At 45.2% G+C, this 16,798-nt stretch overlaps 1 protein-coding gene across 1 annotated transcript in view; it reads left to right on the forward strand.

Moving 5' to 3' along the window:
- The window catches only part of COL27A1 (collagen type XXVII alpha 1 chain), a 196,993-nt gene that overhangs the window by 115,452 nt on the left and 64,743 nt on the right, over positions 1-16,798 (forward strand). The window contains exons 29-33 of the mRNA XM_032233211.1: positions 429-482; positions 1,334-1,387; positions 10,624-10,677; positions 12,373-12,419; positions 14,963-15,016. Coding sequence (XP_032089102.1) covers positions 429-482; positions 1,334-1,387; positions 10,624-10,677; positions 12,373-12,419; positions 14,963-15,016 — 263 coding nt within the window. The remainder of the gene's footprint in view (positions 1-428; positions 483-1,333; positions 1,388-10,623; positions 10,678-12,372; positions 12,420-14,962; positions 15,017-16,798) is intronic.

Raw genomic sequence — 16,798 nt, forward strand, 5'->3', positions numbered from 1 at the left:
AGGGCACAATCCATCTTCAAGGTGACATCACCTTGATTAATGCTTTAGAGAGATTTAGGCCAAGTGTTTGCAATTCTTTTCTAGGTTCCCCTTTGCCATCAACCTTACAGAAACCGAACTGGGATGAATTAACTCTGCCATAGATTAGGAACCCGATGGGCTCAAGGCTCTTTTTAAAACACCGTAGCTCAAAAGTGAACCTTAACAATTTCCCTGCATTTTACGACAAATGAGCCAGTGCATCTCACGGGTCAGGCGCATTTTCAGGTTTCAACCATTAAACGTTCAGGCTTAATGCTTCTGCCTACAGAATCCACTGTGTGCGGGGTTGGTAATCTGTTTCTCGTTATGTGGGTGGAAAGGTTATTTCGGTTGAATTTGCGGTAAGAGAAGAGATCCTTGGCATTGACTTCACTTTGATGTTTCAGGGTCACCCTGGAATATCCGGAGAAGTTGGGGAGCCTGGCCCTCCTGGACCACCAGTAAGTAACATCTTTTTCCCTTGTTTTTGATACTTGTGAATTTTGTCCAAAGAAAACTCTGCCCGATATAATTTGGAGCAAATTCGGCTTATGAATTATTGCCATTAAGCCGTATAAAAGTGTGGGAAGCCCCTCCCTCCCCAAGAATATTTTGGGGAGTAATATTAAAAGAGGTAGAATATTATATTTCCCCAAAGGAGTCTTCCTTAACAGCCTCAAGCAGAAGCCCCAAGTCTTCTTGAGAAGGATATTTTGCACCTATTAAGAAAGACTGGGCCAATCTATTCATAACTGAAACGCCTTCCTCCACAGCTCCCACAGCGGAGGCGGATTAAGAATTTACATTCCCCCCACCCCAAATTCTAAGGACAGGACAGGACCTTTAGGACATAATAGGATTAACAGGCCACCATTGAAATAGCAAAAGTCACAAGGCTCAGTGCATGCAAAAATAAAACAATAACCCTGGAGCATCTCAAAGGCAAACCACCAGAAATATCCATCCACTCACTCAGGCATTTCGTCAGCTGTCCCAGACACACTTGCTGCTGTCGCTGAAGTTTCTGAAAACCAAACAAACCTTCTTTCCTTGTAGTCAGTCAGCCTCCATTTTATTTCCAGACCTTTCCCCGCTCTAACCGGACCGGATTTTTCTTCCCACAAAAGTAAACACTTGCCAATTTTTTTTTTTTTAATGTTGATTAAGGAAAATGCCCAGCGTATTTCTCTAAAGGTTTGTTCAGTTTCTTTTGACTCTGGTTACCTCTGAACCTCACCTGAAAAAATCCATTTCACAAGATTTGATGGTGAGTCCTAAATTATCTGAGAAGGTTATTTCATCATTTTCAAAGGGGTCCCCAGGAATTCGTGGCTCCCCAGGTATAAGAGGACCTAAAGGCCGGCGGGTAAGTGAAATCTATCTATCTATCTATCTATCTATCTATCTATCTATCTATCTATCTATCTATCTATCTATCTATCTATCTATCTATCATCTATCTTTGTGTGTATGTTCCAGCATAATGAGGGAACTCTGGAATTTCAACCAAACTTAGTACACAGATGACTTACTCTCTGGAGAAAAATACTGTGGGGTAAAACCCCTCGGTGTGTGTGTGTGTGTGTTCTGCTAAGATGCAGCCTGTTGTGCCTTTAAATAGCTTCTATTGTACTGCTGTAAAATGGCTTCTACTGTACAGCGCAGTGGAATTGCCATGGTAACGGATTCAGAGTAGTCCATAAGGGGGCTCCCTCTGGTAAAGGGGAAAATCCAACTTTAGAAGTTTCGTTGGTCCGGACATTTCCCCCCTATAAATAAATATAAATTATCGGCTAGTTTGCTATATTTTCTAGAGAATTTAGAGCAGAAGCAAACTTTTGGGGTTTGAAACAGAACTGTTCACCGTTATCAGAAGTCCTCTGTCATAACGGTGAGATCGAGAGCAAGTTTTGGGTGATTTAATTTTTTGTGTAGAAAAATGAGGAAAAGAGGCAGTCTCTTAAATCCATGGATCCCTAACCTTTGCAGTTTGGCAAGAGAGGGGAATCAGGCCGCACGAGTGGTGAGCGCACGGGTGCAGCTCCACCCACACAAGAGAGAAGAGAAGCCTGTTTCGTGCTCCTTCAAGCTTCTCTGTGCCAAAAGCATTTGCAAACGGACAGCAGGCCTGATGCAGTGCGAGATCGCTCCCCCGAAGCCTTTCATCCCTTTGCAAAAGCTTTTGACACACACACAAAAAAAGCCTTGGTCTCCTGCTGCTTCAGACTCACCAAGGCTGCTCAGCGCCCCGAAAGCAGATTGGATGCCCGGCGCAGGAAGCCTCCGTGAGCCAGCGAAGCTGAACAGTACGCACTCGTCCCATCACTGTGGGCCGGTCCTTTGATATTGAGTTTGACACCCCTGGGCTAGAGGTCAACAACTATTGGTAGGGCTTAAAATGCACTTCCTGCCAAGCTAGTTGAAAAGAGATTGGTTGGATGAAATTGCACAGTAGCCAACCAGAAGCTGGAAAAGTTATTGATTGATGGCTGGGTTTTTCACACAGCCCGTTGTCTTGTTTCTTAGTATTTTTTTTTTTTTTAGGAAAGTTGAGGTGCCCAATTCTTTCTTCCTACTAACAGAGTATTGGGTAGTTGGGGACTTTCCTCTCCTACTCCCCATGGCAGAATAGTTATTTTGGAGGAATGCGTGATGGAGAGGGATCCCCATCTCTTCCAAAAGGGATTCATGGAAAAAATATTCTGCAAATCTCCGCGAGCCAAAATCATCTGTGTCAATGATGCTTTTATCGCCACTATTTTGCACCACAAAGAGGCAACGGAGCCAGAAGGAAGCTTCTCTTTGGCTCCTGTTTTGCTCTCACTTTTCCCCATCCCTTTTTCGTAAAATTTTTTCCCCCCGCAGTGCCAAATCTGTATTTCCAGCAGCAACTTTGCTGCAACTGCGGTTTTTTTCCCACCCGGCAACGTTTCTGCCAAACATTTTCCCCACTGCGCAGAGCTCCTGTGCTTGGCTTCCCTTCCTGGAGATCTGGGATGAAACACTCCAGGGCTTTGAAACCTGGCGCCGGTGGCAATGTTTCCCAGCTTGTCCTCAACCAAAAGTTTTGGAAAGTTGGTTTTCCTAAGGTGGAAATCAGGCCCAGCGGGAGGGTCTCCTTCTGCGGTAGGAGAAAGAGCTGGATTCCAAAGAAGCACAGCATTCTGTATCCCGGATCCTCAACTCTGTCCTTGATCTGTGTTGTGGCCTGCCAGTGGCCATTGGAGCTGGCAGTAGATTCAGACAGTGGGGAGGTTGGGGAGGAAACTGGGCCAGTCCTGGAGACTGGAGAAGGCTCGGATGAGGGCTCTGTGTTGGAGGCAGAGAGGGGGCCAGAGCCGTCTGATAGTTATCAGCTGCCTTGAGAGTCAGACATCAGTGAAGCAGAAGAACAGCTGGAGCCTGTTCCCAGTGTGAGCATGCGCAGAGAGGCCAGACGAAGGGAACAGCTAAAGAACAGGGGTCGACTTGGGAGTAAGGCTACAGGTGGACGATGAATGGCCCCTCCCAGAGGAAATAAAAGAGGAGCGAAAGGGGAGTGGAGTTTGCAGGAGACCATTAGTTCACTTCATTGGTTCTTGACTCTCCAAGACTCCTTGCCAAGTTTTTCAGATATCGGCTGGCAGCTCTCCAAGCCAGATAATGTCTGTGACCGTAAATCCTCCCTCGAAAGACTTTGCTGGATGTGAATGAGCAGAATTAGCAGTCAATTAATAAAAGGGTTTTTTGTTGGGACAAGGAGTTTGCTTCAGGCTCTTGGGAAGCCTCAGTCAGAACACCGAGGTATGTGATCCTTTCAAACTCCATATACCACAGTCTTTCCATGGGCTTCAATTAATGACTATTATTCTGAGGGATTAGACCGCAAGGGAGGCTGAGCACTGAAGAATGGACGCTTTCCAATTGTGGTGTTGGGGAAGACTCCTGAGAGTCTCTTGGGCTGCGAGGAGACCCTATCCTTCAATCCGGAAGGAAATCAACCCTGACCGTTCTTTGGAAGGAAAGATCCTGAAGCTGAAGCCCACATACTTTGGCCACCAAATGAGAAGAGAGGAACTCCTAGGAGAAGACCCCGGTGGCGGGAAAAGCAGAAGGCAAAAGGAAAAGGCAGAGGGATGAGATGGTTTAGATAAGGTCATCGATGCAATGAACGTGAATTTCGGCAAACTCTGGGAGATGGTGGAGGACAGGAGGGCCTGGCGTGCTATGCAGAGGTATTATTCAGCTGGTTTGGATCGGTTCACCCGAACCGGTAGCGGAAATTGAGGGTGGTTGGTTGTGAAGAGTCGGACATGACTTTTTTTTTAATGTTGTACGCCGCCCTGAGTCCTTTGGGAGAAGGGTGGCATATAAATCCAACAAACAAACAAACAAACTTAGTGATTGAACAATCTCAACAAAAACAGCAACAACAATGTTGAAGGAAAGAATTGGAAATCTTCCTCCATCATCCCAATTCCTCGTGAAGGAACTGGGGTCTTCTTTTCAATTTTGGAATATCCAGGGATTTTCAGTCTTGAGTTCCTCTGAACGACTTGCTCCTCCTGGCATGTGGAGAGCTCCTTGTTGGTTTTCATTCCATCTTCATTCTTGATTTGGGTGCGTCGTTTGAAGAATTTGGGACTGCTGAGCACTTGCAGGAGACCTCTGAAGCCTCACCAAATACTGTCTTGTGTCTCACTGAGATGTTCTCTGCTGTTTTGGGAGACGAGGGATGGAGGATGTCCAACTTCTCCCTTCCAAATGATGCTATGGGGCACTGCATGTCAGAACAACTGGACACAAGGACAGTTCTCTCTCCCCCTCCCCCACACTCTGCTAAACAACCAATTCCCACAACACGGTCAAAGTATCTAAAAAGGCAGTATTACCACCATTATTCTCATCTTCCCTATTACCTAACTCCTATAAATCTTTTATTACCTATCCCTATAACAAAGTATAACTTTGTTACTTATCACTATTGTTTATATGTACATTGACAGCTTATGCACTGGAGACAAATTCCTCGTGTGTCTAATCACACTTGGCCAGTAAAGAATTCTATTCTATTCTATTCTATTCCATTCCATTCCATTCCACTCCACTCCACTCCACTCTGTATTTTATTCTATTCTATTCTATTCTACTCTACTCTGCATTCTATTCTATTCTATTCCATTCTATTCCATTCTATTCCACTCCACTCTATTCTGTATTCTATTCTACTCTACTCTACTCTGCATTCTACTCTACTTTGCATTCTATTCTACTCTACTCTGCATTCTATTCTATTCTATTCTATTCTATTCCATTCCATTCCACTCCACTCCACTCTATTCTGTATTCTATTCTACTCTACTTTGCATTCTATTCTATTCTATTCTATTCTATTCTATTCTATTCTACTCTACTCTACTCTGTTCTTTTTATTTCTATTTCTATTCTTTCTTCTGCCATGAGAGTTTCTTGGATTGCTGCATTGTCTACAGACCATGAAGGATTTATTTATGGCTTTCCGTGTCAGCGAAAAACAGCCAAATTGTGATCCCCCCTCCAATCCCCATCCTTTTCAGGAACAGTGTTCTCTACAGAGGAGCCCTGAACTTCGGAGTAATATGCAAAAATTGAAAGTTTTCCTCCTTTGAAGTCACCCTCCACATTTCCCACAAGCCCCTGCTGTGCCCTTCTGGGCATTCTGGGTAACTAAGATGGTGGGAGGCGTGCCGGAACCAGCTAGCTTGAGATCATTTCCAACCTATTTTGCTCTTGAATTTTTACTTAACTCTCACTGGAAGAGAAAACAATTGCATACGTTTTGGTTCTCCCACCCAATGGATACCCAAACAGCTCTCTTGGTCCCACCCTTTTGTAATTAACTCATGAGAACAAATCCTTAATTTTATTGACATTTCTCTCCCCCCTCCTCCCCTTTTTGGTTTTGTTAAGTTTCTGAGGAAAGAAGCCCCTGGCTATAATTTTAGATGCTGCCGCTCTCTGCCTGCCCTCTACGTCTGATTTCCTATCCAAAACATAATTCAAGACAGAATGGAAAGCTGTTCCTTTCCCTCTTTCCCTCCGCCCCATCTCTTCTCTCTCTTCTCCCTTTCCTCTTCTCTCTCTCCTCTCTTATCGCTGTCTTCTCTCTCCTCCTCCTCTCTCTGTCTTCCCTCTCTCTTCTTTCTCTCTCTTCTCTCCTCTCTCCTCTCTAGTTTTCTTCTCTCTCTTTTCTCTCTTGCTCTTCTCCTCCTCTCCTCTCTTCCCTCTCCTCTCTTCTTTGTCTCCCCTCTTCTCTCTCTTTCCTCTCTCTCCTCTCCTCTCTTCTCTCTGTCTTCTCTCTCCTCTCTCCTGTTATCTCTAACTTTCTCTAACTCTCCTCTCTCTCCCCTTCTCGTTCTCTCTTCTCCTATCCTCTCTTCTCTATCTCTCTTTTCCTAACTCTCCTCTCTCTCCTCTCCTCTCTCTCTTCTCTCTCTTCTCACCTCTCTATTTCTCTTCTCTCTCTCCTCTTTCTCCTCTTCTCTAACTCTCTCCTCTCTCTTCCCTTCTCGTCTTTCTCCTCTGTCCTCTCTTCTCTCTCTCTCTTTTCTAACTCTCCTCTCCTCTCTCTCTCTTCCCCCTCTTCTCACCTCTCTATTTCTATTCTCTCTCCTCTCCTTTTTGCCTCTTCTCTAACTCTCCTCTCTCCCCTTCTCTCTCTCTCTTCTCCTCTGTCCTTTCTCTCTATCTCTCTTTCTAACTCTCCTCTCTCTCCTCTCTCTCTCTCTCTCTCTCCTCACCTCTTATTTCTCTTCTCTCTCTCCCTCTTTCTCCTCTTCTCTAATTCTTCTCTCTCTCCTCTTCTCTCTCTCTTCTCTGTCCTCTCTTCTCTATCCTCTCTTTTGCTAACTCCCCTCTCCTCTCTCTCTCTCTGCTCCTCTCTTCTCACCTCTCTATTTCTCTTCTCTCGTCTCATCCTTTTGCCTCTTCTCTAACTCTCCTCTCTCCCCTTCTCTCTCTCTTTCTCCGCTGTCCTTTCTTCTCTATCTCTCTTTTCTACTGCCCTCTCTCTCTCTCCTCTCTCCTCTCTCTCTCTTCTCTCTCTCCTCACCTCTCTATTTCTCTTCTCTCTCTCCTCTTTCTCCTCTTCTCTAACTCTCCTCATCTCTTCCCTTCTCTCTCTCTTCTTCCCCGTCCTCTCTTCTATCTCTCTTTTCTAACTCTCCTCTCTCTCCTCACCTATTTATTTCTCTTCTCTCTCTCTCTCTCTCCTCTTTCCTCCTCTAATTCTTCTCTCTCTCCCTTCTCTCTCTCTCTTCTCCTCTGTCCTCTCTTCTCTATCTCGCTTTTTATCTCTAACTCTCTTCTCCTCTCCCCTCTCTCTCTCTCTTCTCTCCTCTCCTCACCTCTCTATTTTTCTTCTCTCTCTCTCCTCTTTCTGCTCTTCTCTAACTCTCCTCTCTCTCCCCCTTCTCTCCCTCTTCTCCTCTGTCCTCTCTTCTCTATCTCTCTTTTCTAACTCTCCTCTCTCTCATCTCCTCTCTCTCTTCTCTCTATCCCCCTCTCTTTTCTCTCCCTCTCCCCCCCTCTCATTTTCCTTTCTCCGCTGTCACAATTGATCTCACGTTGTACTGTTTCAGAGCCCTTTCGAAGGCGAGATGACTCAGATTCTGGTTCAGATTCAGAAGCCCCGATGTGATTTATGGGGGTCTCAAATTAGCAATTATAGCTTTGGGATGGAAAAGAACTCCATGTCAACTTCTGGGGGGTGGGTGTGTGTGTGTATGTGGAAAAAACACCCAAACCCCAAACTAGAAACAGACGTTTTAAAAACGATCCTTCTCTCCCGTGACAAGATGGGACTCGGTTTTCGTTGGGTCTGCATCCTATTTCTTGCATGTTCCACTAGGGAGGGATGTTGTTCGTTCGGTCCTTTGCAAGTTGTCGCTCATAATGAGACCCTGCTTTCACCCTCTTTTGGTGCAATGATTTTAATTCCCCCTCCCCTGATTAATCCTCACCACATGCGGAAGATTGTGCATCCTCCAGCATGGGGTCTTTGCTTACACGGTGTGGCCTCAGCGCAATTCAATCCATGTGCTTGGAAAATGTCGCCCTGTTCTTGCGGGGTCAGGTTCCCTTGCTGGGTTCCTCCGCTGGCAGGATAAGAAATCTGTCAAAAGTGACAGAAATCAGATAATCTGAAGACCCCCCTGGAATCTGGAGAGCTTCTTCTTGTGCCTTTGGGACCATGGAGAAGAAAGTGTGAAGAAGTCATTGGTGCAACCTGTTTCTGCTAGAAAGAGTTGTAGGCATCTGTTTTCCTCTTGTGGATGGATTGATTCCTGATGGATTGATCCACCCGCCGTCAAATGAGGGCCATCTCTTGGTGACCACAGTGATAGAACGTCTCCTGGAGGACCTGTCCCCAACCTGGTCTTTCTGTTCTTCTAATGTGACCCTTTCCTTGCTCCAGGCCATCTTTTCTTCTATGCCTTCAACTTTTCCCTGAATTAAGGGATCTCTTGCTTATAATTTTACTCATTTGACATTTCTGTGGTTGAGTTCTTGAGTGAATGAAGAACTACTGTATACAGTTAAGACAAAAAAAAGTGTTGACTCAGGAGTAAGGCTTGGAGATGATTGGCCCCTTCCATAAGACATAAAAGAGGATCAAACAGATGTGAGCCTTTACAGGAAGCAATTAGTTCATTCTGTTCGGTTCAAGCTCTGAGAAGTTCCGTTTGACTCTGTGCTCCATTTGGCCTTGCGAAACTAATGGGCAATTAGGTCTCTGGCAGCGTTTCAAGGGAGATAAAGGTGGGTCTATCAGCATTACCCTGAAAGACTGTGGCAACTCGAGCAGACATCTGTCAGACTCTTCACAGGCTGTTTGTGAATGATTTACGGGCTGTGAATGACCATAATTCACAGCCATTTAAATAAAAGACGTTTTTTGGGAAGAAGTGTGTGATCTATGCTTTCTCATGAAGTCTAGGTCAGAACTGATAGAAATTGAAGGCTATATGAGTACATAGAAGGAAAAATGGGGACTGCAGGTGCCTTTGAAATGGGATCCCCCAAATTCAAGGACAGAGATTGGCAATATAAAATAGGGGGGTTAAAGTTCTGATGGGCTTCATATATCTCTAAAACGTGGGCAGCATTCTAGCCCCACTCAAAATGGAGAAAGAGTTGAAAAATCCCTTGAGTGATGCTGAAGAGTGATTGCACTGCAGCCAAATGAAGGTGTACATTAACACAGCTTATTAACAAACCGGATTATAATTTCTACCATCAGAGAATTACCTATCATTATATTCCTTTGATCTTTTCCCCCCCTCCTGGTATGGAGTGGGATTCAGCCAGTTTGGACCGGTTCAGGAGAATGGGATGCTCATTTTACATCTGATTCACCGAACTGATAGTTGCAGAATTGGCTGGCCCCACCCACCCAGCCCCTCCCCTCCCAGGAGTCTCCACGCGGCCCGTTTTGGATGCAAGGTAAGCGCAGGGCCCGCGTGGAGGGTCAGGGAGGGTGAAAAAACGGGTCTCCCAAAGTTCCAAGCCTGTTCTTCTGGCTTTCAGAGCGCCTCCGGAGCCCAGAGGAGGCTGTTTTCGCCCTCCTGGAGGCTTGAGGAAAGCCTCCGGAGCCTGCTGTCGTGCGGGAGGCCGAGTAGGCCATGCCCACCGGGCAGAGAACCAGTTGCTAAAAATGTTGAACCCCACCCTTGCTGCCATGGTGGGTTCCTGACCAGTTTACTGCTGGTTTGCTGAGAGGGCGTTTTGTGCGCAGTTGGCTGAAAACTGTTCTGCGTATGTGCAGAAACATGCCGGCGACAGCAGAAGAGACTGGGGACCCAGTCAGGGGCATGGAAGGCCTGGGTCTCGCCGGTTCCAGCACCCAGGCTGCCATACCACTACTGGTTCAGCCAAACCGATCTGAATCGGCAAGCACCCAACCACTGCCCTGCTGGCATGTAAAGGGTGTGTTTATTTTTATTTTTAAATTTTATTTACAAACATGTAAAATACACATACACAAAACTTAGACGTACACCACATTTACACAATACAATGCAAACAGGAGCTTCCTGTTCTTTCTAATAGAAATTACTAATCGATATCGCTCACCTTATATAATATAAGGTTTATAAGATTATATATATAATCCCTTCTATTGTATTTCATTTGTATTTCACCATTCTAACCCTCTTATCTTACTCCTCTGTCTGCTATATTGGCTGATTACCTCTAGTAAGTTTAAATCACTGGATACATATATATGTGTTAATTCTCCTAACTACTATTTTTGGCCTTTGTTGTCTTCCTTCATTGATTCTTGTTTCTTTTCCTCCATCCCATATCTGGTAGTATTCTGTTTCTTCTTCTCCCTGGATTTCTTTTGTTAATTGTCCATTTCAGCACAGTCCATAACCTTTCTTATTATTTCATTTTCGCTTGGAATTAATTTGTTTTTTTCCATTTCTGGCGAAGGCAATCCTTGCCACTGTAATTATATGTAATATTAAATACTGAATTTCTTTTTTTATATATATTTCACAGCCATTATTCCTAATAAAAAAAACTTCAGGGCGTGTTTATATTTGTGACCTGAGTTTTTATTCCCCCCATCTCTCCAAGGGCGCTCGAGGTCCTGACGGAACACCAGGTGAATCAGGGCCCCAAGGTCTGAAGGTGAGTCATTTCCCCCCTTCCCCCAATCAAAAATGGAGAGTCATTGTTGAGCACGTGCCACAGTTGGCCCGTTCAATTGCTGGAAGACCTTTTCCATGCTTCTGTGCCAGTTACAGAAATCACGCACAGGAAGCATGAACATGGAATGTCTTTGCTACTCCTGCATTCTGTGTCCGATGATTTGATTTATTACTAAGTACAGTTGCAAGAACTGGGCATGGCTAGTCTAGTGAAGAGATGGACCAGGGGAGACAGGAGAGCAGTTTTCTAATACTCAGGGCTGTCCCAGAGAGGACAGGGTCAAGCTATCCTCCAAACCACCAGAAAGCTAGATTTAGATTAGATTTAGATTTAATTTATTTGTATGCCGCCCTTCTCCGGGAGGACTCAGGGCGGCGAACAAACTCAAAAGGGAAGGGGATACAAACACAATACATATACACATAGAGAAGGAACAATGGATGGAAACTGATCAAGGAGAGAAGGCAAACCAAGAAATAAAGAGAATTTTCTGGCAGGGAGAACAATCAACCCATGGAACAGAAGTTGCCTTCGGAAGTTGTGGGAGCTTCATCCTGGGAAGCTTTCAAGAAGAGACTGGACTGCCATCTGTCAGAAATGGTATAGGGTCTCCTGCTTGAGGCAGGGGGTTGGACTAGATGACCTACAAGGTCCCTTCCAACTTTGGTATTCTGTATTCAATGGAACAGCTTGCCACCCCATTCCAGGGGAAGGATACTGCAAAATCCCCATTCCCTCCCTCCTCCAGGGGAAGGATACTGCAAAATCTCCATTCCTTCCCCACTCCAGGGAATGATATTGCAAAATCCCCATTCTCTCCCCACTCGGGGGCCAGCCAGAGGTGGTATTTGCCGGTTCTCCAAACTACTCAAAATTTCTACTACCTGTTCTCCAGAACCTTTCAGAACCTGCTGAATTTCACCCCTGCTTTCGAAGGTCTTGTAGTCCAACCTCCTGTTCAAGGAAGGAGACCTTATATCATCTCAGTCAAATGCTTGTCCAGTCTGTTTTGAAAGAATCCGGTGACGGATCTTAGAATCCATGCGCTACAAAGCTCCAGGGGACAGGAATAACAGTCCCGATACTTCTACAGAGCACAAAGAGTAAGGAAGTCATTCTTCCTTGCCAAAACACAGAGGCCGAGTTTTAGTATTTCCTTCCGCACAGACTGAGCAAAGACTGGCCCATGTTCTCGACACAGCTTCCCATTTCTCCACTATGCTCCATTAGGGAGAAAAATTGGCCCAGAACTCCCCTCCATGATGTCCTATTTGTTGCATGCAGGATTTTAACATTTTTGCAAGAAGGCAAAGGCAAGGAAGAGGGGTCTGGATACTAAATTTGTCCTTTAGACTTTGGCCAACTGGAGAATTCCACCATGTGTCTTTTTTCCCCATCGTCTTTCATTGTAGAGTGGATTTTCTCTCGGCTCTTTGGTAGAATGGCAGATGGAAAAAGGGAAGAAAAAACGACCTTCCTGCATTAAAAAAAACCTCTCTCTTTTGTTATGATCTTATTACAGGCCTCCCAGGTACACCAGGTAAATCAGGATTGGACGGCAAGAGGTACGTTCAGTATTTTTGAAGGCATCTAAAAGTCTTTTGAGATGTTTATGGTATCTTCTCAGGACTCGCTCTGATCTTCCTCCTCAATTCAAATCTTTGTGTTTTGTAGGGACAGGTCGGCGAGAATGGGAGAGACCGGATGCTCGTGGCTTCCCTGTAAGTCCATCCTTTGTCTTGCTGTTGTGTGCCGCCGCCGCAGAGCTGGCAGCAGAATTCAGACAGTGAAGAGGTTGGGGAGGAACCTGGCCAGTCCTGAAGTCTGGGGAAGGCTCTGTGTTGGAGGTAGAGAGGGGGCCAGGGGCCGTCTGACAAGTTATCAGCTGCCTTCAGAGTCAGACATCAGTGAGCAGAAAACAGCTGGAGCCTGTTCCAGTGTGCGCATGCACAGAGCTGCCAGATGAAGGGAACAGCTAAAGAACAGGAGTCGACTTGGGAGTAAGCCACAGGTGGAATGGTAAATGGCCCCTCCCAGAGGAAATAAAAAGAGGAGCGAAAGAGGAGTGGAGTTTGCAGGAGAGACAATAGTTCATTCCTGCATTCTTGCCAAGTATTGCAACGTCTGAAAGATATCGGCCTGGCCACTCTCCAAGCCTGATCAAGGTCGGGAATTGGGAACTCTCTTGAAAGATTGCAGGAGAGGAAAGACTTTGCTGGAGAGGAATTCACTGTACATTAAATAAAGGGGTTTATCGGGATGAGGACTGGGCTTCCTGCTTCTGGGAGAGCCTAGGTCATAACAAGAAGAATTAATACCCTGCTTCCCTGATAATAAGACCTCCCCTGGATAATAAGCTCATTTGGGCTTTTGAGCGCATGTGCTAAAATAAGCCTCTCCCCCAAATAAGCCCTCTGCAAAAATATTGCAACCACAGCAGCAGCCATGAAGTGACCACGCTCGCTGCTCTACACCTCAAAAATAATAAAACCTCCTTGAAAATAAGGGTCAATTGCTTATTTCTGGGTGGGTCAAAAGAAAATAAGACTTATTGTCTTATTTTGGGGAAAACAGGGTATGTTATCAGAGACAGTAACAGAGAGAATCCATATGAGATGATTTCCACCATTTATGCCTTTGATCCAAGCTAGTAAAGTTGAATTAGGGAGGGATTTTTCCCCCCTTCCTTTAATTGCCATTCCTCCTCCTCCTCCTCCTCCTCCTCCTCCTCCTCCTCCTCCTTCTCCTCCTCCTCCTCCTCTTCCCCTTCTTTCCTCGTCCCCTTCCCCTGTCTTCCCCTTCTTCCTCCTTCCTCCTTTTCTTCCCTTGTCTCTTGATTTCTGATTTTCAACCTCCCTTGGGAAGCTTCTTCACTTCTGTATGACTTTGGAATTTTTAAATTTTATTTTATTTTTAAAAAGTTATCATGAAGTTTGTTGCCCCATGAGTTTTGCTTTATTCGCGACAAATTTGAAAGCAAATTTCCTTGATGATATAATTAACTTTCATGCATTATTGTAAATTATAGTGGTGGCTTGAAAAGTCATTCACTTTAAAAATAAAATAAAATCTGCCTTCTGCTCGGGTTGTAAAGCTGAATTACTTTAATTTGGAGGAGCGGAAAAATTGAAGGGCAATTAAATTTACAAGAGATGTTACATCTGGTTTAAAGCTTGGTCTCTTCATTGGCTTGTTTCATTGCAGGGCATTCAAGGATCTTCTGGCCCCAAGGAGCAAAAGGACCCTCCTGGAGACTTGGCAAGTAACACAAATGGACCTCTATTTTTCTCTCCACTCCTGTCCACTTTTTCAACCCCACTATTGATTATTCCTATCTGAGAAGCTTGGGGAGAAGCCATGTGGAAAGAACTTGAGAAGTCTTGTTCAAAAGCAGCCCCAACATTGTTGGCATTTCTTTCTGCTTGGTCCAGTCCCCATAACATTTTGGCCAAAATGAGGTCCGTCTCTGAAGGTCTTCTTTGAAGACCAGAAAAGTCTTCTATAAAGAAGATGCATTTCTTCTGCTTGGTCCATTCCATAAAGATTTTGGCCAAATGAGGTCTTCTCTGAAGAACAAGAAGAGGTCTTCTATAAAAAAAGATGCATTTCTTTCTGCTTGGTCCCATTCACCATAACAGTTTGGCCAAAATGAGTCTTCTCTGAAGGTGCCTTCTCTGAAAAACCTCTTTGAGATCTCTGAAGACGAGAAGAGGTCTTCTCTGAAGAAGCATTTTTTCCCCTGTTTGGTCCATTCCCTTAACACTTTACCCCAAATCAGGCTTTCTCTGAAGATGCCAGAAGATTCCCTTAACGTTTTGCCCAAAATGAGGTCTTCTTTGAAGATCTTCTCTGAAGATGAAAAGAAGTCTTCTCCAAAGAAGGTGCATTTCTTTCTCCTTGGTCCATTCCCTTAATACTTTGACCAAAATGAGATCTTCTCATGAAGATGAGAAGAGGACTTCTCTGAAGAAGATGCATTTCTTTCTCCTTGGTCCATTCCCTTTAACATTTTGGCCAAAATGAGGTCTTCTCTTGAACCCAGCACCTATATTTGATTTAATTTGATGAAAAGCAATGAAGGAAATGCAAAGCTTACGATCCACGGAAATTGCAATTTGATTTGAAAACTTGGGAGGGAGGGTCGGAAACGATTCTGTGTACGTTGAATCTCCAGGCAATTTGTGTCCATCACTCAACCAACTCATCAGTCATGTACATTTAAGATCCTGCTCAAAGAAGGCTTTGTTTGTCCTTAACTTTTCAGGGACCCCAAGGCCCACCTGGCCCACCAGGAAGTTTGGGAGAAATTGGACATAAGGTAAGATATGATTTCCACCTCCCTCTCATTTTTCTATAATTTCCTGGAATCCACCCAAGCTTTTGAGAATCCCCCCAAAAAACTGAACTGGAGGATGCACCCTGCATTAGAAAGTCTGGGAGGACAGAAGATGGTTGATATCAAGAGCAGAAGACCGGAAAGCTTTCTTACTCTGGAAATGAACAATTCGCTCTTCAGCTCTTAAACTCTGGGTAAAAAAAGAAGCAATCTCATTGCTTCTCTCCAGCATGTTCTGGGTTGGGTCTTCTTCTCGTTATTTGTCTTCCTTCCTCCTCCTCCTCCAGGGACCTCCTGGTGCAGCGGGACAAAGAGGGCTTCCAGGAGAACCTGGCATGAAGGTAAGGGAGAGAGAAGATCTTCCCTTCTCTTTAGGTGACCAAGACTCATGTTTCTGTTATGCCAGTGTCATGACCCTGGGTATGTTGTGGTTGATGACCAAGGTCATGGTGGTATGAAGGCAGAGGAAAGGGTTCCAGTTCATTTATGAGCCAAGATCTGATCCAAGAATTTGATCGTTTTTTTGATATATAAATCATGGATGGTAAGGAAGGGAGAGAAAGGAAAGGAGGAAGGAAAGGAGGGAGTGAGGAAAGAGGAAGGGAAAGAGGGAGGAAGGAGGAAGGGACAGAGAGAGGAAGGCAGGAAGAAAAGGAGGGAGGAGGAAGGGAGGGAGGAAGGGACAGAAGGAGGGTGGAAGGAAGGGACAGAGGGAGGAAGGGACGAAGAGGGAGAGGGGAGATAAGGAAGGGAAGGACAAGGGAAGGGAAAGGAAGGAAGGAGAAATGAAGGGAGGAAGGAAGGAGTGGAGGGAGGGAAGGAAGGAAGGAAGAAAGAAAGAGAAAAAGAAAGGGAGCAAGGAAAGAAGGATGGATGGATGGATGGATGGATGGATGGATGGATGGATGAAAGGGTGAGAGGGAGGCAGGTGAGGGAAGAAAGAGATCACATCTTGCAGTGTTCTATTATGACAGTCCATTCCATTCCAAGCAATTAAATTCCGCTTCCTTCCAGCATCTTATGCTTTTCTCTCCAGCTGCTCTGTTTGCTTTGGAAAGCCTCCCAAGCCATTGCAGGAGCTACTGTGTCTTCTGAGGGTCTCTCTTCTCTCGCTCTCTTCATCTCTCTTCGTCCTGCATGATGTTTATCCACCTCCTCCTTTCACCATCTCAGGAATAGAAAAACCCCTTTATTGCCTTTTCACCTCTGACAGATAGACAGACAGACTCTGGAGAGCAAGCTCATGTTTCAAACAGGAAGTGGTTTGTTTTTTCCATCTGTAGGAGAAATGTGTAAAAACTGTGTATGCTCATGGCAAATCTAGACAGCATACTACAAAGCAGAGACATCACCCTGCCAACAAAAGCGCATCTAGTCAAGGCTATGGTTTCCCCAGTTGCAATGGATGGCTGTGAAGGTTGGACCATAAGAAGGCTGAGCTCCAAAGAATGGAGGCCTTTGAACTCTGGTGCGGAGAAGACTCCTGTGAGTCCCTTGGACGGCAAGGCCATCCAACCGGTCGGTCCAGAGGAGATCAACCCTGTTCTTTGGAAGGCCAGATCCTGAAGAGGAAACTCAAAGACTTTGGCCACCTGATGAGACGGAAGAAGGACTCCCTGGAGAAGAGCCTCATGCTGGGAACGACGGAGGGCAAAAGAAGAATGGGACGACAGAGAAGGAGGTGATTGGATGAAGTCACCGAAGCAGTCAGCATGAGCTAAATGGACTCCAGGGGATGGTAGGGGACAGGAAGGACTGGAGGAG

The sequence above is a fragment of the Thamnophis elegans genome, chromosome 16, assembly GCF_009769535.1.
Source record: "Thamnophis elegans isolate rThaEle1 chromosome 16, rThaEle1.pri, whole genome shotgun sequence".
NCBI lineage: Eukaryota > Metazoa > Chordata > Lepidosauria > Squamata > Colubridae > Thamnophis > Thamnophis elegans.